The sequence below is a fragment of the Nicotiana tabacum genome, chromosome 23 (assembly GCF_000715075.1).
Source record: "Nicotiana tabacum cultivar K326 chromosome 23, ASM71507v2, whole genome shotgun sequence".
NCBI classification, from domain to species: domain Eukaryota; kingdom Viridiplantae; phylum Streptophyta; class Magnoliopsida; order Solanales; family Solanaceae; genus Nicotiana; species Nicotiana tabacum.
Window position 1 is genome coordinate 130,524,826 of NC_134102.1, and position 26,006 is coordinate 130,550,831.

Here is a 26,006-nt window from a genome sequence, read left to right on the forward strand (position 1 = left end):
GATACATAACTTGAGTTGAAGGCAGTGAATGTGATATCATAACAGTTAAATTAGCACAGTTCACAGTTGATGCAAGACTTAGAGTTAGTGGATTTCATTAGTGCAGTAAACTGGTATATATAACTCGAGCTGAAGACAGAGTATACGATACTGCACCCGCTGGAGATTATCTCAATCCACCTATGTTGATTAGTGTAGTAAAAGTCATGGATTGCTAATGAAGGGAAAAAGAACTTACAGTCCAGCCAACTTGTATGCTGTCATTCCCATTCTGAACTTTTATACGACCTCCGCTATGTTGATGCCCACTAAGATTTTGAGGATTATGCAAACTAATAATTGCTCCTGCTCCTGCCATTTTGTTTCTTGGACTGTATGGGATTTGTACAGATGCAAACTGAATGAAGCAATATCACAACATCAGATTGGTAAGTGTAGGTAAGGTTGCTAACTATGTAATATTAGTGAACTTAATAGCCAAAATTATAAGCAATCAGACAAGGCGAATCCATGAACTAGTGTTTTTTAGCTTGAATATGGATAATAAAAGAAGATAAACCTTGTAGCCTCCTCCAAACGGTTTGGTTCCCTCGGAAACAATACCCTGTATGGAAATAATGACACATTTTGTGAAGAAAAATATACAAAAGAGTTTTGAACTTTTGAAAATCAAAGAGTTGTAGAAATTCTTGCAGAAGACTCACATCACCATCAGGAGAATCATCTCCCCCTCTCATTTGCGATGTAAGTCTCCGTCTTATTAGGTCGTCTTTTGTAGTTCTTCTAATAGGAACTGTTCCAATAGGACAACCTCCGTCTTCTAACTCTATGTTAAAAGGTTTATTAATGTTTGAAGAAATGTCATCTCTTTGCGACATGGATAACATAGGTTTCATCTGCATCCAGAAGTAAGTGTTATGAGTTTCTATATACATATATATGTATGATATTTTCTTTCAAAAAGAAAAAAAATTGGATTGTATGAACTCGAAACTGTAGTGTATAGATATACCTGGGGATGAAAATTATGATTCTTCAACAGAGGATGGTCGATTGCAGGTTGTTTGTAAAAGTCTACACAATCATATAGTTCTCCATATTTGCCCTGCTAGTCAAATTGCAATCAGTCTCCAATCTTTATATATAAAAACATATCTCCCAAGACTTAAGAGGTTACAATTCAAACTGTAGTTTCACGAGTTTGAATCTCAGTGATCTTCGTATAGTAAGACAAATCTATGTTCACTCACAACAAGCGAAAGACATTATTTCATTTTTGTAACAAAAAATAATAACCAAGGACATGTAGAGTTTATAAAATCTGCATAAGACAAATAGAGATTGTACCTTAATAGTCTTGATTGCTGGCTTATTAAGAAGCTTTAGTTGCTTCTCTAACTCTAAGTCCTCTAGTTTAGACAACCCCTGTTCTGCTTCAACTTCATAATGGTTCAAAAGGAGAGAAATTGCAAGCAAAATCTGTACGATGGCTCTTTGATGCAACGACATTTTCTACGTATTCAAGAAAATCGTAAGTAATCTCTTGACACATTAAATATTACTCGTTTAAAACGAAGTATGTTTTGGAATAATGACCTTATATCAGAATGCTCAAAAGTTAGATACAACCAGAATAAAATCTCCAAGAATGTGATCTGACAAACTTTTGTTTCACTTTACAATTCATTTGATTTCAACCAAATATATCTATCATCGGTTATCAGCAAGTTATTATCAAATATAACATAGTTGTGTCACAAGAATTACCTGATTTGTTTTGACTCTGAACACAAATTACAGTGAAGTAAAAACACCAAACTAAAGGCATCTATTTATACTAATCAGATAGGGATAGGCTGGTTTATATGTTATATGTGACATATGTAGTTTGACTTAATACATAAGAGAGGTTTGACTGTATAAGTGATTGGATTACATCTAAAAAGGAAAAAGGTTCAAATTGCAGATCTCTAGTTTTCATCATAAAGGGAAACTCTCTAATGATTATTCTAATTCTGCTTGAATCAAATTTCAAATGAAAATTTTCTGCACATATTTCCCTCGTGTAAATGAATTTAGTACCTAATTTAGAAGATTACAACATGTGATATGGATAGAGTAAATCCATCATGTTCGTCTCTTTATCACAAGTGGTCTTTTCAATGTCAATACTCAATATCAACCAATCATATTATGAAAATAAGGGATTTGAACACGTGCTTCCTCGACAAGAGGTTTACATCCATTTATAGCGACAAGAGTCTGGCAGCTCTGGCCCTTCCCCGGACCCCGCGCATAGCGAGAACTTAGTACACCGGGCTGTCCTTTTTATAGGTAGAAAACCTGGACATTGAGTATTATAACAAGCTAATTTTCCGGCATGTGATCATAAGAAAAGAAATACTAAATAAGAACATTGATATGTCAATTTTTAAGCATTTCTTACTTGGACAATATTGTCATTATCAGCAGCATAGTATTAACATGAAAGAAGTTAAGGGAACTACCTTAAAATATGTGTATAGTCGTGTATGAGTGTCCCCATAGACATGTGGGTTCACCTTCAATCGAAAAAACATAAAAGTTATTAGGTAATAGATGACTTTAAGAAATGGAATTATAACGCTTTGATTAGCATAGGCTGATGCAAGATTTAGAGTTAGTGAACTCGGCGTTGCTGCAATCATAGGCTATATACATAACTCGAGTTGCAGTGAACTAACAATTTGATTAGCATAGGCTGATGCAATATTTTAAAGTTAGTGGATTCAGAGTTAGCGCGCACAACCTTATATATAACTGGAGTAGAAGGCAGTGCACGTAAAATTATAACTGTTTGATTAGCATAGGTTGATGCAAGATTTAGAGTTAATTAAATGTTACAATGTTGAGGATTAATTTTCATACAGAAGATACTTGATAATTTAGGTCTAGTTTCTAATTAGCAGTTTTAGCAATCATTTCAAATAACAGTCGAAAAACAATTTTCAGCACAGTTTCTCGATATTACTTCACATACAGTCCTTAACAATAAAATAAAATAAAAAAACCCTCACACACAGTCCATTATACTCCCCTCCAGCAACTATATCCACCTTTAATTTTATACTTCTCTATTTTATAACAGATAATCAGCCATTTCAGGTAGAATAAAAGGAAGACAAGATAGTTATGAGCTGCATCAATATTTCTTTAGTTTATTCTCCTCTTAACAGAAAAATATCACCAAATATGTGCTGCATTCACTGCTCAATAATAATGATACCCTCTCCACTTCCACTGATTGTTCATAAACATGAATTTTTATCTACAGAGTAATGCTATGTGTCTGTATCCATTTATACGTATCACCACTACACATAAAGAGACTATATATAGGAATCAGTAACTCCAGCAAACAGAAGGGTAGCAGGTAGTTTTTTATGATCTTTACTGGGTTGTTTAGGGCTAGTCTGGTAGTATCTTGTCGTTGTTCCTAGATTGCTAGTATTACGGCTATTTCTTACTATCTTTCCGCTTCAGCTTTCTTGTATCATGTCGTGATTACTGCTTGTTGCTATTGTTAGTGTTATTGCTTTTCTCCATCTATTTTTTTTCTAGTTCTTACGTCGTTGTTATCATTTTTCTGGCTATGTTGTTGATATTTGATTGTTTCTATTCATCCTCTCAAGTTGAGGGTCTTTCGGAAACAACCTCTCTACTTACTCAGGGTAGAGATAAGGTCTGCGTACACACTACCCTCCCCAGACCCCACTTGTGGGATTCCACTGGGTTTGTTATTGTTGTTGTTCTTTCCCATCAAATTAATGGTCTATTCCAACTTATGTCTTGCATGTAAATTTAGTCTGGACAGTGTTATTTTTTTTTGGATAACGCTGGTGCCATTTTGTTGAAATTACTTTTAAGTTTCTTATATTTGAATATAATATCTATCACATGGTGGCCTCAAATTAAAGTTCCAAATTTGTGGCTGATACCTTAACATATGTTCATTCAATTAGCGTAGGATTCCGTCTATCTCTTCCATCTTTATCTAAGCACCAGCAACATGACAATGTAACTTGAAATATGCAAGATAATTAAAGAACAAATCTAAAAACAATAATGATTTCATCACCTCAAACTATAACAGACAAGTTCTAACACAAACTAATATTTTCAGATAGGAAAATTAGTACTGTAGGCAGATTCAAGAATTAAGGAAAAGAATCAGATTAAATATGGCCAGACAGAAACACAAAAACAAACAAAGCCAAACAGTAGAAAACCAATTGCAACACCTCTAACTATCATTTCTTTCTCCTTTTCAATATACAGAATGTGATAAGTCCTTGATAAAATTACACACCTGACTGCATGTCTGATTTTTTGGGAGGCTAGATTCAGCCTATCTGTGAGTTCTTCTTGTGTAGTGGATTTTTGGAATCCAAAATTGGTGGTGCACTCGGTCTGTCCACTGGAACTCCTGTCCTTGCACCAGTTGATGATTACCCTATCAAAGGAGCAAATGATGGTCGTCCTCGACCAGGATGTACAAAGGCTTGACGATTAGATACAGCTATTCCTGGATAAGCAGTGGAGACAGGAATTGGAGGTGACGGAAACATCATTGGCGGGACACAAAACCCTGCTTCCATAGACAGTATCTGCAAAAAATGGGATGAGGCAGTTAGCAATAGTAGGTATGACTCTAATTCTCAGTTCTTAAAGAACGCAAATTGCACAACAGCATAGAAAGGTGACAACCATCATCTAACCTGAAGGTACTTGCAGTTGAAGTGTCTTCAAATATTCAATAGCTTCATCAAGCATTGAAGTTTATCCGCCTAGCAATCAATAAGGAAAGCCATCAAAATGATTCAAAATGAGAAACTACAGGAGAAGGAGTTAGGATACAATAAGGTTGGGTGATGGCTAATTTTAAGAATACCAGCAACACTTCATCAAAACCGTGTCAGTTTCAAAGCAACTAGAAATATATGAGTGAAATATCAGCACAATCTTATTCTAGCTTATGCATTGAGCTCAAATAAATTACTGGTATTTTCTGAGTTTTTAATTAACTTGAAGTTGATTGCTCGATGAGATATGGTAGAAAAACAAAAAACTTCTTTATAGAGAAAGGTGATTGTATTATAAAGCTAGCACTAAGTGTGTGTTGTAGTTCGATATCTCCAATACATAGCTCTACACAAAAATAATATCTGATAATTATCTATCGGGAACATATATAAATAATATATATCCGTCTAACAATTTCTCTTGGGGGTTTACATATACTCATAATTGTTGTTATAATTAAAATTGAGAAGGATTTTTTGATTGAAAAAATCCATATTTATTAGTTATATATCAAGTTGTATTTTCTTATGTCATTAGGAAAACAAAATTTGGAGATTCAAATCCAAGAATCATTCATGCATTCTAAGTCAATAGTGAAGAAGTGCAGTATGAGTACACCACGGTCGATACCCAGTAAGTATCAAGACTACCATCATTGGAGTAGAGACGAGGTACAATCAAGACATTCACTAGTCTAATAGCATGTGTAATATAATATACAAGATAGTAGGAAACAGATAACAATAAGGATATCATAAAACAACCAGTGATATGCACAGCAAAACAACAAAATATAACTTAATATCAAGTACACCCAATTATATCAAATTCTTCAAATAAATGTCCTTCACATATAATTCTACCAAATAACTCTCTTTCAAATATAATTTTCCTCAAATAAATATCTTTCAAATATAATTCTTTCATATAATACTTTCTAAATAAAAATCCTTCCAAATAAATATTTTGAATATAATTCTTCAATTAAAAAGTCACCATGTGACACCTCATTTCATAATCATAAAAATACGGGTCTCAACCCATTTTTATATTTTTCGTAAACACTGGTCTCAGCCCATTTTTTATATTTCTACGGCACTTCGTGCCTATAATTAAATCATCATATTTTCTCGGCACCACGTGCCCTCATTTCATATCACAACTGCACAGACAATTCACATGCCAATATCCTCAATATATATAAGATCCACATGATCAATTTATTTCCACTAAAGTGAGTTTAGAATTTTTAAATCAAGTAAGAAATTAACAAAGAATTGAATTTATTTTTTTAAAATCATTTGGGTGAAGAAAATAACATTGCACTTATATCAAAGCATCAGATAAACTAATGGTTTGGTTGTAAAACTATTTAATTTAAAATATAATAATAATTTCTTTTATTTAAATCAACTCAATCATCGAAAATCAGTAAGAAAAACCAGAAATATACTTCTTCAGAGTCTCGTGCTAAAAAAGCCAAAGCCAACACAATACAACTAGGAGCACAAAACATATAATAATAAAGTCAACTAGTACATCACGGAAGAAGACAAGAATTTACATAATAAGTGAAACAAAATCACCAAGGCAAGAACATAAATAAAGAAATATCAACAGGTCACTCACGGTCACTCCCGAGGTACCGTCTCGTAGTCCCAAATCATAAATAAATTCACAATATCTCATTTTCTTATATCACCGCAGGAGCCTTCACATTTAATTTTAAGGAAATTATTTTTTCCCGAAATAGCATCCCGCGTTTTAGCCATCCTTATCACACCGCATGACTTCTAGTAGTTCCCCTACTAGCCACGCGTTTCAAGCCACCCTTATCTCACCGCATGCGTATCAATATCACAATATTTCACAAATCGCACCTCAAGTGCCCAAATAGCACAGCATAATATAACTTGCACCTCAAGTGCCCAAATATTACAACATTTCACAAATTGTACATCAAGTGCTCAAATCTTACAACATATCACAAATTGCACATCAAGTGCTCAAATCTTACAACATATCACAAATTGCACATCAAGTGACCAAATATTACAACTTGCCACAGAAATCAACAATACTCTATTTTCCACAATAAGAAGCCCATGGCTCGACCCTAATGTGCACAAAATCTTAACAAAAATATATGGGAGTGAACAACTCAACAAAATAATATTTCACATAAATTCTAGGTGGCAATCACACCAAATCATCATATAAAACCAATTTCAACAAACAAGGATCTAGGCATGACAAATAGAGGATTTAATAAGTGCCAATAATTTCAAACTTAATACATAAGGGCGTATAAAGATTTTAATCAATGAAATTTGCACATATAAACTAAGTACGTACTCGTTACCTCGCGTACATGGAATTCAATTACACAATTTGTACATAATACTCAATGCCTAATGGGTATTTTTCCCACTCGAGGTTAAGCAAGACACTTACCTTTTTGAAATTATGCCGATATTCCAAAATCATCTTCTTGCTTGAATTAACCTCCGGACAGCTCAAATCTATCCAAATTAATTGTATAACTTCATTAAAATTTATCAAAAATAATTTCGGATAATAATGCGTCGACTTAAAAATTTATTCCAAAAAATCAACAAAAGTCAACGCGGGGCCCGCCCCTCGAAACCCGAATAAATCTTTACGAAATTCGAACACCCATTCCGATACGAGTTCAACCATACCATTTTTATCGAATTTCAATAACAAATCGACTTCCAAATCTTAAATTTGTGGTTTATGAAGTTTTTATAATTTTTTCCAAATTTCCATCTCAAAGCACTAATTAAATGATGAAATCAGTGATATATTCATGTATAATAAGCAAATCCGATTTAGAATCAGTTACCCCGATGAATTTCTTGAAAAACCCACGAAAATTCGTCTCAAACCGAGCTCCCAAAGTTCAAAAATGAAATAATACCCTAAACTCCATTTATATAGTGCACCTCTGATCTCCCACTTCGCGGTCCGCGAAATTTTGAGTGCGGCCGCGCCCCAGGTCCCTCGGTCGCGAAAAACTAGTGTGTCCGCGGAATTCTTGAGGCTGCACTGCCAAACTTTAGTATTTTGGCCATAACTTTCTCTACACATGTCCAAATAGTAACTTTTTTACCTTTCTGGAAACTAGACACGAAGGGCTACAACTTGCATTTTTGAATCATCTCAAAATTCCTTGTATATCAAAAGATATAGGCTTCTGAAGTCGGACCAGCGGATCTGCAGAACTTCCAACTGCGGTCCGCGAAATTTTGCCGCGGTTCGCGAAATTCCAAGCGCGGCCGCGAAATTCTGCTGCTGTCCACGCCTTTACCTCAGCACCCCAAAATACGCGGTCCGCGCCCCCAAAAGTGTCAGAACAATATTAGAGTACCGAAGTGTGTGGACTCGTTCAAAACTCACCCTGAATCTCATTCGGAACCTCCCGGACACAAACCATATATGAATTTCAATCATAAAACACGCTACGGACCTGCTCGCACACTTAAAACACTAAAAAAAGGTCGTCTTGACCCGATATTGACCATGGTCAAACTCTCAATTTCTTAACTTTACTAATCTCTCAACCAATGATCCAAAAATACACCCAAGCCTCTCGGGACCTCAACCAAATATACCAACACATTCCAAAATACAATACGAACTTAGTGGAGGCTTAAAATCTCATCAAATAACGTCAAAATTACGAATCACGCCTCGAATAGAATTATGAGTTTTCGAATCTCCCAACTTCTATGTTTTGCGCCGAAACGTATCAAATCAATCCGGAATGACTTCAAATTTTGCATACAAATCATAAATGACATAATGTAGGTATTCAAATTTTCAGAATCGGATTTCGACCCCAATATCAAAAAGTCAACTCCCCAGTCAACTCTTTTCTTTTAAGCTTCTTAAATAAGAATTGTTCTTTTAATTAAATTCTGAATCTTCTGAAAATCAAACTCGATCACACCCGCGGGTCATAATACTTATTACAAAGTTGCTCGAGACCTTAAGTCACTGAACGCGGTGTTAATTCTTAAAATGACAAGTCGGGTCATTATACATCGTCGCCTTCTGCAAGAGATACAACGTCACCCTCGGCTAGATCCACCCTTCGTTCTAGAGAATAGTGATTCTCCTCTGGTTCTTTTCAAGCAAGATCGAGGGTGCCTTTTTACCCTCGATCACCTCATACATCTTTACAGTCCCCAACTTTATCTAGGGGGGCTGATCAAGCTTTCTCGTCGAGCCACCAAAGCTCCATTCTCGAGCATAGATGAAACTCGTGACCGAGGTTGGATGGGCCATTTTGTCCGAATAAGGACTTCAGACTTGATCCCTATCGAAGATATGCCATTTCCTGAAAAATGGAACATGCATCGTAAGTACTACCCCGTTTTGAATATTTCTTTTTGATGTTTTACTTTTCTGCCTTCCTTACTTAATTAAGTTTTTGATGTTGCAGCTGTGGCCCGAATTCCAGAACCAGTTCCGGGACTCAAGCAATGGGTTGAGGGCCTGATGTCACAAAAAACATACCCCGAGCGTGCTTGGGTAGAACTGTTAAAGGGTCGATGGGAGGCCCGTAATCACGATAAGTTTCTTCCTTAGATTGATTTATTGTTTAGGTTTCTTCCTTGAACTTGATTATCTTTTTTTTCTTTTGTAGGCCTCGGGAAGGATGTCGTGATGAGGCCCCCATCTGGTGATGAAGAAATCCTTCCCCCATTTCCTGCTCCGAAGCAGGCCAAAGATAACAAGAGAAAAAGGGCTCTGAGCTCCCCAGGCTCGGAAAAGAAATAAACGGCGAGGAGATCTCGTAAGCCAAAGGGGAATACCAATGATATGACCTCGGACTCCATGTGTTGATTGAGGGATGAGTCCGAAGAGGAAGAAGAGGAAAATATTACTTCGTTTATGGCCCGCGTGCGGGTTAATATATCGATACAAAAATCCTCTGAGTCGGAGGAGGTTGGTGAGGGAGTTTTGGCTGAAGTTTCCGAACCAGGAAAGGCTGAGGCTACTCCGTCTCAAGCCGGGATGGTTGAAGGAGAGACCGGGACGAGGCTTCGAGGGACGAGCTCGGGATGATCGATCTCTCTGGATCCCTTCAAATTTTGGATGTTATGATCCGCGAGGCCAACATATTGGTCAGGGGGAGACCGATATCCATGGCTTTTAGGATGGACTCGAGTCCACTGCCTTGGAAGATATTAGTGGGTTCGGTAGAATAACGGTGCCGAAGAAGGTGCCATCATCGGGCACTACCGGATCTTCATCGAGCCCCAAGTTGCTGGACCAATTTTCGGCCCCGAGAACTGACCCCGATCGTAGGCGGAAGATAGTGTTTATGGTCCTAGAGGATGCTCGAGTCTTTTATCCTCCCGTGGGGATTGTTAGTTACCTTCGGCCCTTGGTGACCGAGGATGACCAAGTTGTGATGGACGCGGTAGGATCCGCTTGCCTTTTTAACGAGGCCCAACATGCTTTGAACCGGGTAAGTTTCGAGGGTACTTTTAATTGTTTCTTCTATTCTCAGGGTTATAGATAATTCTAACGTCTTCTTCCTTATTTGCAGGATTCGGTGTTACATCACGAGGCTTTCCTCCGAGTTCGGGAGGAGCATGAGGCTGAGGTTCGTGGCCTCACTAAGAAGAATGATACTTTCAAGCACCTTAGTGAGAAGCTTCATGCAGATTTGGTAACGGCTTGGGATGAGCATGCCGAGATGGCCGAGCAGGTATTTCGAGTGCTTCATGATAGTGAAGAGTAATTGGAGATAACTACTAATGATCCAATTATGCAAGTTTGACAGAGGCTCGAACAAATCGGGCGGCTCCAAATGCAAGTGAGTGCGATACAGGCCGAGGCGGAATAGTTCAAAAAGAATATGGACATCCTAGCCTCGAAAAAGGAGACCGTCCAAGCTCAGTTGCAGTCGGTCGAGGCCCAGCTCAAATCCGCAAAAGAGAAAGTCTTTGTGCAGATTGGAAAGATCAAAGAGCTTCAGTCTCAGTTAGATTTGGCCGCTTCCGATAAGGCAGGCTTGGCCAATGAACTCGAAGTGGCCAAATCCGAGGTGGTCGTGGCCAACAAAAATGTTGATGTTAAAGTGGTCCAGTTTAGGGAGGATGTTGAAGCCAACCAGGCCAAGGCCAAGGGCATGGCCAAACATGCAAAATGGCAGGCTCAAAGGGAAGCCCTCGAGGAAGTTTAGGCCCAGGGCTTCGATGTCATGGCTAAGATCGAGGATGCCAGAGTAGAGGAAGCCAGGGCCCGGAAGCTAGCCTTCCCTGAGGAAGACTCTGATAGTTCAAGTGAATCTGAAGACGGAGAAGATACCGAGGATGGAGATACGGTCTCCGATGAAGACCAAGCCTTTTAGGATTTTTCGTTCTTTTGTATATAAGTTTTTTCCGAGGCTGTTCTTTGGCCATTGTAAAATTTTAGGCCGATTTGTCCTTTGTAAAAACTTTTGTGTATAAATATAAGACTTTCCTTTTCCATTCGTCTCTCGTGTTTTACCCTTGTTTTATTTGTATTTACAAAGGTTGGAAATGCCTTAGCATGAAACTATAAAGTTGTGTTCGAGGGTTCGAACAAACCTTGCTTTTATTTCCCTTCTAGGTTAAGGCGTTATTGAGGTTTGATGTCATTGAAATTTTTCCCTGAAAACGTTTTGAGATTTTGCCGAGGGTAGCCTTTAGAACTGGTTGTGGATAAATATTTTTTGAAGGCCTATTTTGTTATGGATTTCGGACTTCTCCGAGCCGTGTTAGATTAGTCATAGCCTTTTAGTTCGGGAGTTACCCATTGGGCTTGTTGTCCCGTTTTATCCGGCTTGCTCGAGATAATAGTCCCCGAGTGGGGTGGTCGTGATTTTTAGAAATCAGGGGATTGCCTATTAGGTCTTTTGCTCCCGAGGCCCAATGACTTGGGTCGTTCGAGTCGTACTGTAATTATGTGTTTGCCCTTGGGCTTGTTATTTTCGGAAGTACGAAACTCTTTGAGGTGTAAATATGAAACATTTTTGTATATAAGATGATATAAAGAAAATACTTCTCTTTATTCTTGATCGAAACAATCATACATGCGTACATGTTTTACGTCAGGGTTCGAACGATCTTAGTGGGCACAACTCATTTTGACCGTTTGGCCCTTACAACAAATTCTATCAATCGCGACCCTTCCTTTATGACATAGTTTTTCTTGCTAGTGCATATCCAATGGTACCCCCCCAGTATCCGGGGTTGATTGCAAAGGAACCTCGGATATTATTGTATCGATCTTTGGTGCCGATTCATTATCGGGTTTGATTCTAAGTTAGCGCGTTTTTATTGTTGCCTCGTTAGAAACCTCGTCGAAAAACCTATTTGGGACAAAATCAATCTGAGGGAAAAAGATTGCAACACGTGCTTTTAGACCTAAAAGACTTCATCCCGTTCACTGAATAATTCCATCGTCGTTTCGTGTGGATCACCTGTGAGTAAAAAATAGAAAGGGAATAAAAAGGGGCATAACTTAATAGTGGTACCGTTTCAGGTGAGATATATTCCAATTGCTCGGTAGTTGTTCCCCATTCATCGTTCCGAGTTTGTATGACCCTTTTCCGGGGATTTCGAGGATTTGGTATTGTCCTTCCCAATTCTGACTCAATTTTCCTTCATTGGGGTTTCAAGTGTTGTGGGTGATTTTTCTTAACACTAAATCTCCGACGTTAAAATATCGAATAATGGCTCTTCGATTGTAGTATCTCTCGATTCATTGCTTTTGGGCGGCCAATCGAACGAGGGTGGTTTCACGCCTTTCGTCTAACAGATCCAGGCTTGTGTTCATAGCCTCGTTATTTAATTCCTCTGTTATGTATTGGAACCGGATACTCGGTTCCCCGACTTCGACAGGTATTAAAGCTTCGGCTCCATAGACAAATGAAAATAGGGTAGCCCCGGTACTGGACTTCGAAATTGTGCGGTATGCCTAAAGAACTTCGGGCATAATTTCTTTCCACCTCCCTTTGGCGTCGGTTAGCCTCTTCTTAAGATTTTGGATGATGGTTTTTTTGGTCAATTAGGCTTGTCCATTCCCGCTAGGATGATAAGGCGTTGACAGGATTCTTTTAATCTTATGATCTTCGAGGAATTTGGTCATTTTACTACCGATAAACTGCTTCCCGTTGTCACACACAATTTCGTAAGGCATCCCGAATCGTCATATGATATGATCCCAAATGAAGTCGATGACTTCCTTTTCCCTTACGTTTTCTAAGGCATATGCTTCAACCCATTTAAAAAAATAGTCAGTCATAAACAAAATAAATTGAGCTTTACCTGGTTCCCGTGGAAGAGGGCCAACGATATCCATTCCCTATTTCATGAATGACTATGGTGATAAGACCGAATGGAGCGGTTCCCCGGGTTGGTAAATCATTGGTGCATGCCTTTGGCATTTATCACATTTTCGAACAAACTTTTTCGCTTCTTTTTCCATGTCGATCCAGTAATATCCGGCTCTGATTACCTTTTGAACCAATGATTCGGCACCGGAATGGTTTTTGCAAGTGCCCTCGTGAACTTCCCTCAGGACATACTCGGTATCTTCTGGTCCTAGACATATCGCTAATGGTCCATCGAACATTCTTCTGAACAAGGTTCCATCCTCGGACAAGGTAAATCGTGTTACCTTTGTGCGCATGGCCCTCGATTTTTTCGGATCTGAGGGAAGGTTTCCGGTTTTCAGATACTCTATATATTTATTTCTCCAATCCCAAGTCAAGCTTGTGGAATTTATCTCGGCGTGACCTTCTTCGACCACAGACCTCATGAGTTGCATGACGGCTCCCGAACGGAACTCATTGTCCTCGACCGACGACCCCAAACTTGCGAGGGCATCTGCCTCGCTTTTTTGATCTCGAGGCACGTGTTGCAAAGTACACTTCTTAAACCAATGTAAAGTTACTTGTAATTTATCCAGGTATTTTTGCATTCGTTCTTCCCTAACTTCGAAAGTTCCGTTAACATGATTAACCACGAGGAGGGAGTCGCATTTGGCTTTGATAACCTCTGCTCCTAAGACTTTGTCTAGTTCATGACCTGCAATCAGGGCCTCATATTCGGCCTCATTGTTAGTCAATTTCATAGTTCTAATAGATTGTCTAACCACGCTGCTTGAGGGAGGTTTTAGCACGATGCCAAGTCCGGACCCTTTTGCGTTCGAAGCATCGTCCGTGAAGAGGGTCCAGACTTGTGAGGTCGTACCCAAATTTATCAATAGCTCTCTCTCGACTTCGGGTACTAGGGCCAGCGTGAAGTCAGCAACGAAGTCTGCCAAAATTTAGGACTTAATTGCCGTTTGGGTTCGATATTCAATATCTTACCCGCTGATTTCTACGGCCCATTTGGCCAACCGTACTGAAAGTTTGGGGTTATGCATAATATTTCATAGTGGATAAGTTGTTATAACACATATAAGATTACATAGAAAATACGATTTTAGTTTCGTAGATGCGCTTATCAAGGTGAGCACTAATTTTTCTAGGTAGGGGTATCTAGTTTCGGCCTCACCTAGGGTCCGGCTGACATAATAAATAGGGAATTACGTACCTCATTCTTCTCGGACTAGGACTCCACTTACTGCTACCTCCGATACTGCCAAATACAAGTAAAGTTGTTCATCCGCCTTCGGTGTGTGAAGCAGCGGCGAGTTTGATAAGTATCGTTTAAGCTCTTCCAAGGCCTGTTAGCATTCCGATGTCCACGTGAAATAATTTTTCTTCTTTAGCAACGAGAAAAATTGATGGCCCTTATCGGAGAACCTCGAGATGAATCGACCCAGGGCAGCCATGCGCCCGATTAATATCTGCATGACTTTTACAATGTCTACCACTGTGATACCATCGATAGCTTTGATCTTTTCGAGGTTAATCTCGATTCCTCGGTTGGATACCATGAATCCGAGAAATTTGCCCTGTCCGACTCCAAATGCGCATTCTCTGGGTTGAGCTTCTGTCACGACCCAAACCGATGGGCCGCGACTGGCACCAGGTACCTTACTCAACCGAGTATCAACATAACGTATCTTTTCGTATCATACTATCATAGATAACTGAGCTGGAGATGCTAGTGTGAGATAAGTAGAATACAACATGAAATATCAACTTATACTTAAGACATACGGGCCTATAAGGCCAAAATGAGCACTCTTACACTGAACATAGACCGACAAGGCCATACAATCTTTCATATATATGACACATGTCTACAAGCCTCTAAGAATACATAATTTTTATAAAGGTCGGGACAGAGCCCCGCCATACCAAACAATACACATCTAAATCTTACTGACCAAACAAGCAACTCCAAAGCAAATGGAGTGCACCAACATCTTCTGCTAAGCTGATCGCCTACTTGGAGGACTCTCGACCTGTCTATCGAGACCTGCGGGCATGAAACACATCGTCCCCAGGAAAAAGGGACGTCAGTACAAATAATGTACCGAGTATGTAAGGAATAAAAATCAGTAAATAATAGACATGAGAAACATGGAGTAAAAGACTCGACATGTATGTCTGCATAGCTCTGTGAATCATTTCATTTTTATAATGTCATGCATATGCGTATAAATTTCATACCATGCATAGGTATATGCGTTCATAACATCATCAAGCCTCTGAGGGTATCCCATCATATCATCTCGGCCACTGTGGGCAAAATCATCAACGTATACCAGCTGATCAGGTGGTGGTGCGTATATAACGCCGTAACCTTTTCCCATATCCCATATACATATATATACATATATACACTTATATAACGCCATATGGTCATGGGTCAATGCGCATGTATAAATGCATGAAATGCATATGAAATACGTTAATAAAATCTCTCGGTACGTCATAAGACCATTATGCATCTAATTAATATCATGAAAAATAACTTTATAAACTTACGTATTTTCTGAAACCCACGAACAAATGATAGAATAATAAGACACATGGGGAATCAAGAATATAGACACCCCTAGTATTTTTATGAATAGAGTCATTTATGAAAGTTGCGTATTTTTCTTGTTTCATTTGTATCATTTGGACCATGCCAAAAGAAAGAAAGGATAGCCTTAACATACCTGAGCTGATTCTCTTGACAATCCCTTTAACATCCGTTAATTGCAACAATACGTAACAGCGGATCGAAGTAGAAAAAAATCCGTATGATGTTCTTGAGGAAGATTGCACCGTACTCCCTTAAAATTATAAATCTCGTTGCGAGTACACCGAATAGCTTCGTTGCAAATCTCTTAGAGTTGCGAATCCGAATTGAAGCTTAATCTGTCTCTTTCCATACTTAGAATCATAACTTAATAAGGTAAATTTCTTAAAATTGTTGGATTTTTGTGGGCCCTACTTGATAGGGATGTCTTGTATGATTTCGTATGAAATTTTCTTGGCATATCCGTTACATTGTAGATGGGATTAAGCACCTTAATTTTGTGCTTTAAAGAGGCTTTTATATTAGTGGGTGTTGGCCCCACTTCATGTGGCTTAGTTGGCCAAAGACACCTCCACGTTCTTGCCACCTTTTATGTGACTTTAAGAATCACCATCTCTTAATACAAGGGCTGCCACATTTTGGGGGGTTTAGCCTATCCAAAGAATTATAATTAATTACCCACTAAGTTTTAATTAACTTGCTAATTTTTCCATTAACCAATAATCTACATAATTAAGAATTAATTTAATTTATTTAAAATACTACTCACTTTTAACATACTTTATACACCTCACTATCATGGCCATGTGATACCTTGTATGGTATTAGTCCATAAATACCGGGTATTTTAGCTTGAGCCGTATTTTATCCCAAAATGTCAAACTTCGACGAAATTTATTTTTTTCGATTTGCTTACCCTTTCTCCTTCACGAATTTACTCATCACTTGTTTTGAAATAGCATAATGCTTATAATCTCAAAATAATCTCATTCCCGAACTTTACGTCGATTAACTTACGATGAAACTTTAACATACGAAAATGCGGAGTGTAACAATATTCTCCCCTATGGAACATTCGTCCTCGAATATTGACTGATGCACTTATAATTTTCATAACCTATGTCTTCCAAATACTTTAGTACTCTTCTTTCCATCTAGGCAACTGTTTTGTGAATAAATCTAAAGGCCAGGGCATTCCCCCCTTTATGCCTCTTTCTCACACCACGGTCTGTGGTCGAAATTTTTCCAATCTCGTAACTCTTGCTACCTTCTGCCATGCAGCCTATAGGACTTTTTCCTTGCATGTTCTCCTATGCGACTCTTCCCTTCAGCTTTCAGCCAATCTTTATGCCTCACTTTAGGAACATATACAGAACTTGATAAGATGTCCCTCTGGGCATCTATAGGTGTATTGAAGTTCTTCGGTCAGTACTTTGTCGAACTTACGAATATTGCCATATGTCATTTCGTACTTTGTAACTTCTATCCATCCATTTTTGATTTACCTCAATGTTGATCTACAATCTACCACTGATATCTTGAAACTTCTTACGTAAAACATTGACACTAGGGCTTACGTTGCATCGAGGAATATTCAAAGTGATTTTCCTAATCCACTTAGTGGCGATACTGTACTTCAATAACCGTACTTTATAGCATCCCAATGTGACTCACTTACGTGGGTATTTTAATCCCGTACAATTCATGAAATCCCTTCAAATCATCACTCAATCAAAGGTCCAAATGTCATCCCTCATTTATCACAAGTATACCCTCATTTTACTACCAGGGCAACATTCCATCTCTTTTAAATGCTATTAGTCTTAGATTCCTTTGAGTTCATTCAGGTTATACTGAGCTTTCTATAACTTAAAGAAACCATCAGCTCTCTTGTTTTCATGGGCTTAATCCTAAGGACTTATCCATTCTCATCACCTTTTCATTCGCCCTTTCTTATCCTTACTCATGTCTTCCTAAAACCTTATCGCTTTACCATACTTTAGCTTGCGACCTACACATATCTAGTTATACTACTCGCAACCTTCTTTCAACTTGCTTGCACCATAGATTTCCTTGTGTTATTTTAGAACATCAAGCGATACATCATATCGTCTCAAACTCTTCTTTACTCTCTTAACTAGGCCTCTCGGTACCTAGAAACCATAGGCTGGAAGAGATATACCACTGACGACGCCGCTATCATTCCTGGATACTAAATCCGAGCGCTTCTAGCCTTCTATCCGAAGTATGGACTATTCACGATCTTCTGCATTTGAGTATCTCGTACGTTGTTCACCTTTACCTTACTTACCTTAAAATCTCGCATCACATCTTCTATCTCTTTCATGACCTCCCTTCTACATAGGTATAATTCACATCCGCGACTTGAAGCTCTATTATAATGCTTGCACCTCTGGTGCATACATAATCCGGTGGGAGCTTCATATTGACTTCTTATGAGGCTGGTACTATTCTAATTGACTTTATCGTAGACCATTATATAATGTGGCTACTGTACTATCTCTCTTGTACCTCTGATATTAAGAGCGATCCTGCAATGTTCTCAATCATGATTTCTATAATTTTTTGGGTCCAATAATTAGACTCCTAATTTACTTCGTTGTTGTAACTCTTTAGTTTCCTCTTCCTTCTGATCAGCCTTTATGTAGGCTTAAGCTATCTTCTGATCTGTGGCTCACGGTATTAGTTATTACTTTAGCCTTTCATGGGCGCTATGAAATATCCATGATACAATCTTTTGATAATTCAATCCTTTGTCTATGCCCTAGGCTCAATTCTTTTTTTTAACTTATACCAGAGTCTTCTACGGCTGTATAAATGTCAACATATATGGTGCATTGATATCACTCTGAAGTGTTAAGTACATAATCCCTTTTGTTCCCTCTAAGCTTCCTTTAAACGTAAGCTATTACTTTTCCTGGTCTTTATGCCCCTCTGTTGCGTGTATACTTAACTTATCTTAGTTCCCACACATGCCGAAATTTTTTGTGCAACTCACATGGTCTCGAATATTACTTTTGGTTTCATTTCCCGCTCATTAGCTCTGATAGGTGCCACTTTCGTATGGAGTGCATACAATGTTGTAGTGAGACTGCTGTTACAAGACCATTTTTTCTTCAAGTTACTATGCTTAGGTTGAAGCCTTCTTCCTTATTTTCTCAGCTAGTATTTCGTTGTCGTACTTAGGGAGGACCCTCTGAATCTTGTAAAGCTGCGAGCTTATTATATCGTATACTCGATAATTTCTTTTTGATGTCCTTCCTCGCCTATAATTATCTATGGTTACTTACCTCTACACCCTTGTGCTTGTAGGGTTGCTTCTGAACTTGATATTTTTACTATCTTCCTAGTGGCACTCTCTTTTATTTCCGTAACACTCATGTGGTACCTTTAACTGCCCCGACTCCTATCCGAATATTTCTCAAGTATTGCAATATCATAACTGCAGGGCTGAATTCACTATATTGGGTTTTACTATATTTATCTTGCATGACCTGCTGATTTGTATGTATCCTCTTGACTAGCCATAACTAGGCTCATCCTGAATCAACTACTAAGTACTCGTTGGCCCATTCTCATATCAATATTTCGCGTAATCTTTCTTGTGTTATTTCCTTTGTCTTAAATTATCACTCACACTGGCTCATTATTTATCAATAATATCTCGGGTAGGAATCCTTGCTTCATTTTCTTGATGTCGTGTTTGCATAGTGTTATGGAATCATAGCATATCTGTAGGATTTGAATAAGTGCAATCTTATCCCTTTCTCATTCTTATCACATTTTTCCTTTATTATTCCATAGTTACTAGAACCACTTGATTCTGACTTAATGCCACATCACTCCATATTCCCTCTTTAGGGGAGTACTAAGAGTTGGAGCCACGAGGATCTACCTATAGATGTTTTACCTCTTCATATTTGGCGTCTTTTCACATCATCGATGACCCTTACTTGCCTTGCGGCAATCCTTATGTACCAAGGATAACAAAATTCCTTATTCGCGAAGGTGACACTTAGTATAACTAGCACATACAGTCCCTTAAGATTAACTTTGCTGACATTGCTTGCTTTAGGGAAGCGTCTTCCTGAATGACCATTCTGTAAATTTCTCGTGAATATTCTTCTGCTGTCTACTCTATTATTGCCGGAACGAAATCTGAAATTCTCATGATGCCGACTATTATCCAATCACTCAGTCCCTAATTCATGTTTAGTTTATCTTGTTCACCAGCCCATACTGATTTCTATTGTTCTGGGGTCTAACTTTTCCTTCCGAGAGTCGTGTTGGAGTCACGAACTTATTTCTTCAAATGAGGATATGACCTTATGGCCTATACTATTTTGTTATCTCAAGGCCTGTCACCTCTCGTCTTTTCCTTGAATTGACTATAGACTCTGTAATACTGTTATCTTGTTGATCTACCGTTGTCATCCATGTCTTTCATCTTACTCATAATGCTTCATTACTCTCTTCTCATTTTTCGCTAACATTTATGTCTATCACTTTATTCTGAAAACTCGAACAAGACATTCTTTTGATTTTAGCTTCCCTTTGCTCCATCCAGTGGCTCTTTGGGTTGCTTAACGTTCTCACTCTACTTGGGACGTGAGCCAAACTAAGGTAATATTTATCCCTTCCAGGCTTTCAGTGCCTATCTTCTGATTTTTTTTCATGCAAGTATTCACATCTAATTATAATATTCTAGAGTGCACCATTTGGGTGTCTCACAAGGAGATCTATTAGCACATTTGTAATATCCTTCGAAAATGTCAACTAACACAAATAATCCATTTACCATTTCGGGTTACTCTAACCCCAGCATGATCCTGATATCACGTCCTTTTCTTAAACTGTACTTGTTAGCCCCCATAGGGCATAACTGAAATGAGTGTGGCCAATTGTACATTCCTCTGTTAGTGTTGAAGGTAACTCAAAATGCTTATATATCTCTTCCTGAATTGTAGATAATATTTTTCTTTACTAACTGGGTACCTCGTACCCCATTTTCACCTTGCTTCTTTTACTTGTTGAAATTTGTATCTATCTTCTAAATCTCTCATTGTCTTTCACCATAGGGGTGGATAGATATTCTTGCCTTAAGGCTCCTTATCAAGAAGCTTGCACATCTTCGTATCCACATATTCTACTGGAGACCTTACATTTACTCATCATAAGCGTGATGCAAAATCGAGTTCCTATGACTCAACTCTTCCATAGCCACATTCAATCTCTTACCAACCATCTTTCTAGATGTAGGCATCGTTGTATTCTGAATAAGATAGAGTTTAGAAAATTGAGTTCTTACAACTGAGTTCTACCACACGATCTAGAGTAAGAAGAAAGAGTGATAGTCCTAAATGCCCTGTAGCCTCCTGCTTATAAGTGTGGTGCACAACACACCCATAAACAAGACTCTACTAGACACGGCTTGTAGACTCCCTAGGACACAACTGCTCTGATACCACTTTTGTCACGACCCAAACCGATGGGCCGCGATGGGCACCCGGTACCTTACTCAACCGAATACCAACATAACGTATCTTTTCGTATCATACTATCATAGATAACTGAGTCGGAGACGCTGCTGTGAGATAAGTAGAATACAACATGAAACACCAACTTATACTTAAGACATACGAGTATATAAAGCCAAAATGAGCACTCTTATACTGAACATAAGCCGACAAGGCCATACAATCTTTCATATACATGACACCTGTCTACAAGCCTCTAAGAATACATAATTTTTATAAAGATCGGGACAGAGCCCCGCCATACCAAACAATACACATCTAAATCATACTGACCAAACAAGCAATTCCAGAGCAAATGGAGTGCACCAACATCTTCCGCTGAGCTAATCGCCTACTTGGAGGACTCTCGACCTATCTATTGAGACCTTCGAACATGAAACGCAGCGTCCCCAGGCAAAAGGGACGCCAGTATAAATAATGTACTGAGTATGTAAGGAATGAAAATCAGTAAATAATAGACATGAGAAACATGGAGTAAAAGACTCGACATGTACGTCTATATAGCTCTGTGAATCATTTTATTTTTATAATGTCATGCATATGCGTATAAATTTCATACCATGCATAGGTATATGCGTTCATAACATCATCAGGCCTCTGAGGGCATCCCATCATATCATCTCGGCCACTGTGGGCAAAATCATTAACGTATACCAGCTGATCAGGTGGTGGTGCATATATATATACGCGTATATAACGCCATCTATCCCATATACATATATACGCGTATATAACATCATATGGTAATGGGTCAATGTGCATGTATAAATGCATGAAATGCATATGAAATACGTTAATAAAATCTCTCAGCACGTCATAAGACCATTATGCATCTGATTAATATCATGAAAAAAAACTTTATCAACTTACGTATTTTCTGAGACCCATGAACATATGATAGAATAATAAGATACATGGGGAATCAAGAATATATACACCCCTAGTATTTCTATGAATAGAGTCATTTATGAAAGTTGCGTATTTTGCTCGTTTCATTTGTATCATTTGGACCATGCCAAAAGAAAAAAGGGATAACCTTAACATACCTGAGCCGATTCTCTTTACAATCCCTTTAACACCCGTTGATTGTGATAACACGTAACAGCGGATCGAAGTAGGGAAATATCTGTATGATGTTCTTGAGGAAGATTGTATCGTACTCCCTTAAAATTGCAAATCACGTTGCGAATACACCGAATAGCTTCGTTGCAAATCTCTTAGAGTTGCGAATGCGAATTGAAGCTTAATCCGTCTCTTGCCATACTTAGAATCATACCTTAATAAGGTAAATTTCTTAAAATTGTTGGATTTTTGTGGGCCCTACTTGATGGGGATGTCTTGTATGATTTCGTATGAAAGTTGCATGGCAGATCCGTTACATTGTAGATGAGATTAAGCATCTCAATTTTATGCTTTAAAGAGGCTTTTATATTAGTGGGTGTTGGCCCCACTTCATGTGGCTTAGTTGGCCAAAGACACCTTCACGTTCTTGCCACCTTTTATGTGACTTTAAGAATCACCATCTCTTAATACAAGGGCTGCCACATTTTGGGGGATTTAGCTTATCCAAAGAATTGTAATTAATTACCCACTAAGTTTTAATTAACTTGTTAATTCTTCCATTAATCAATAATCCACATAATTAAGAATTATCTCAATTTACTTAAAATACTACTCACTTTTAACACACTTTATACACATCACTATCATGGCCATGTGGTACCTTGTATGGTATTAGTCCATAAATATCAGGTATTTTATCTCGAGCCGTATGTTATCCCAAAATGTCAAACTTCGACGAAATTTATTTTTTTCGATTTGCTTACCCTCTCTCCTTCACGAATTTAATCATCACTTGTTTTGAAATAGCATAATGCTTATAATCTCAAAATAATCTCATTCCCAAACTTTACGTCGATTAACTTACAACGAAACTTTAACATACGAAAATGCGGGATGTAACAGCTTCATATTGTACTTCCTCAGTATATCAAAAGTCTCCTACAAATGATTTAAATGGTCCTCTGCTCGCAGGGACTTAACTAACATGTCATCAATATAAATTTCCATTGATTTTCCTATCCATTCTTCGAATATTCGATTTACTAGGCGTTGATAAGTTACACCAGCATTTTTTAGTCCGAACGACATTACATTATAATAGTAGGTGTCGTATTTAATGATATACAAGGTTTTTTCCTGATCCTCCGGGTTCATCTTAATTTGGTTGTATCCGGAGTAGGCATCGAGAAAACTGAGAATCTCGTAGCCGGCTGTGGCATCGATTATACGATCGGTATTAGGCAGAGGAAAAGAATCCTTAGGGCATGCTTTATTCAGGTCTTTATAATCTACATACATTCTAAGTTTATTTCCCTTTTTAGGGACTACTACTACGTTTGCTAACCATTCGGGATATTTTACTTCCCAAATGGATCCTATTTTGAGAAGCTTGGTTACCTCGTCCATGATGAATACATGTTTAACCTCGGATTGGGGCCTTCTTGTTTGCTTCACCGGGCGGAACTTAGGGTCCAAGCTCAGTTTGTGAGTGGTAACTTCCGGCAGGATCCCTGTCATATCAAGGTGGGACCAAGCAAAGCAATCCATGTTAGATTTAAGGAAATGAATAAGTTTTTTCTTGAGCTCGGGGGTTAGCCCCGTGCCCAAGTATACCTTTCGTTTCGGCTGATGCTCGGTCAATGTGACTTGTTCCAGCTCTTCGATCGTTGACTTGGTGGCGTCAGAGTCATCGGGAATTATGAAGGATCGAGGGATCCAGCAGTCGTCGTCCTCATCGATCCCTTACTTCTCTAATTAGGTTGAGGCCAGTGTATATGGTTGCTATTTGGCTTACTGTTTTCCCTTTGGATCCGATCCTTTTGTAGAGAGTGCCGATACCGGAATTACTTCATCGACCGCAAATATTTCTTTGGAGCGGGCTGCTCCCGTACACTGTTTTGACTCCATCTGGTGTCGGAAACTTCAGAACCTGGTGAAGGGTCGAGGGTACTGCCCTCATATTATGGATCCATGGCCTTCCGAACAGGACGTTATACCTCATGTCGCCTTCGATCACATGAAACTTCATCTCTTGGATGGTCCCAGCCACGTTTACTGGCAAAGTTATCTCGCCCTTAGTAGTTTCACATGCCATGTTAAATCCGTTTAGTACTAGGGCTGCGGGCACAACCTGGTCTTATAGACCGAGTTGTTCTACGACCCTCGATCGAATGATGTTGGCCTAACTACCTGGATCAATTAACACACGCTTAACTTGAGCTTTATTCATGAGTACAGATATTACAGTGCATCGTTATGGGGCTGCATGATTCCATCTGCGTCTTTGTCATTGAAGGACAAGGTACTTTTCGGTATGTAATCCTGAACCCGAGATCGTTTCTCCCTTATGATCGGCCCCTTGGTGCAATTTAATACTGGTTTTTGGGATGCGTCGATTCCTCCGGCGATTATGTGAATAATATTTTGCGGTTCTTCTTGCACGTTTTGCCTATTAAACTCCCTATTTTTGAAGTGATTCTTAGCCCGGTCGCTTAAAAACTCCCGAAAGTGACCTTCATTGAATAACCGGGTTACTTCTTCTCTCAACTGCCTGCAATCTTCCGTTATGTGGCTATTGGTGCCATGATACATGCATACTTGATTTGGATTTCTCTAGGCTGGATCAGTCTGCAGAGGTCGAGGTCACTTAGTGTCTTTGATGCGTTCGATAGCCGATACGATGGCGGATGCGTCAATATTGAAGTTATATTCAGACAGTCGCGGTTCTTTCTTAGGTCTGACATGCCTATCGAAACCATTTTTGCTCATGAGCCCTCGAGAGCCCTGGCCTCGATCACTTCTCATTTCACCCCGTACGGAATTGTGTCCAGGTCTGCTGCTCCTACGATCTCTATTATATGGCAGGTATCGATCCCTGTTCAACCTTGGTTCTCGACCGACGTCCCTTTTGGTCATGGATCCAGAAGGATCCCCTAGCTGGTCATCTTCGACTCTTATTTTCGATTGATATCGACTATGTATATCGGCCCATGTAACGGCCGGGTACTCAATTAAATTCTACTTCAACTGTTGTGAAGCCATTGATCTTCATTCATTTAGTCCTTGGGTGAAAGCTTGTACGGCCCAATCGTCGGTGACCGGTGGTAGGTCCATTCGTTCTATTTGGAAACGAGATACAAATTCTCTGAGCATCTCATTATCTTTCTGTTTTACCTTGAAAAGGTCCGACTTCCTAGTCTCGATCTTTATGGCTCCTGCGTATGCTTTTACAAAAGAATCTGCAAGCATGGCAAAAGAATCAATAGAGTTAGGTGGTAGATTATGGTACCATATCATCGCTCCTTTTGACAGGGTTTCCCCAAATGTTTTCAGCAAAACAGATTCGATCTCATCATCTTCTAGGTCATTCCTTGTGATATCGCATGTATAAGAGGTTACATGCTCATTTGGGTCGGTCGTTCCATTGTACTTCGATATTTCGGGCATACGGAATTTTTTAGGGATCGGCTTCAGGGCCGCGCTTGGAGGAAAAGGCTTTTGCACGAACTTCTTCGAATCTAATCCCTTTAGTATTAGGGGTGCTCCAGGGATTTGG

At 38.8% G+C, this 26,006-nt stretch overlaps 1 protein-coding gene across 1 annotated transcript; it reads right to left on the reverse strand.

Annotated features, from left to right (window-relative positions):
* Window positions 1–214: 214 nt before the first annotated feature.
* Window positions 215–4,812, reverse strand: LOC107794482 (uncharacterized). Its single transcript, XM_016616976.2, has 8 exons — window positions 4,768–4,812; window positions 4,492–4,646; window positions 1,768–1,783; window positions 1,348–1,512; window positions 1,013–1,105; window positions 705–896; window positions 560–604; window positions 215–397 (listed from the first exon to the last, which is right to left on the reverse strand). The coding sequence occupies exons 1-8, from the start codon at window positions 4,810–4,812 to the stop codon at window positions 215–217; spliced, it is 894 nt and encodes a 297-aa protein (XP_016472462.2).
* Between the last annotated feature and the right edge of the window lie 21,194 nt (window positions 4,813–26,006).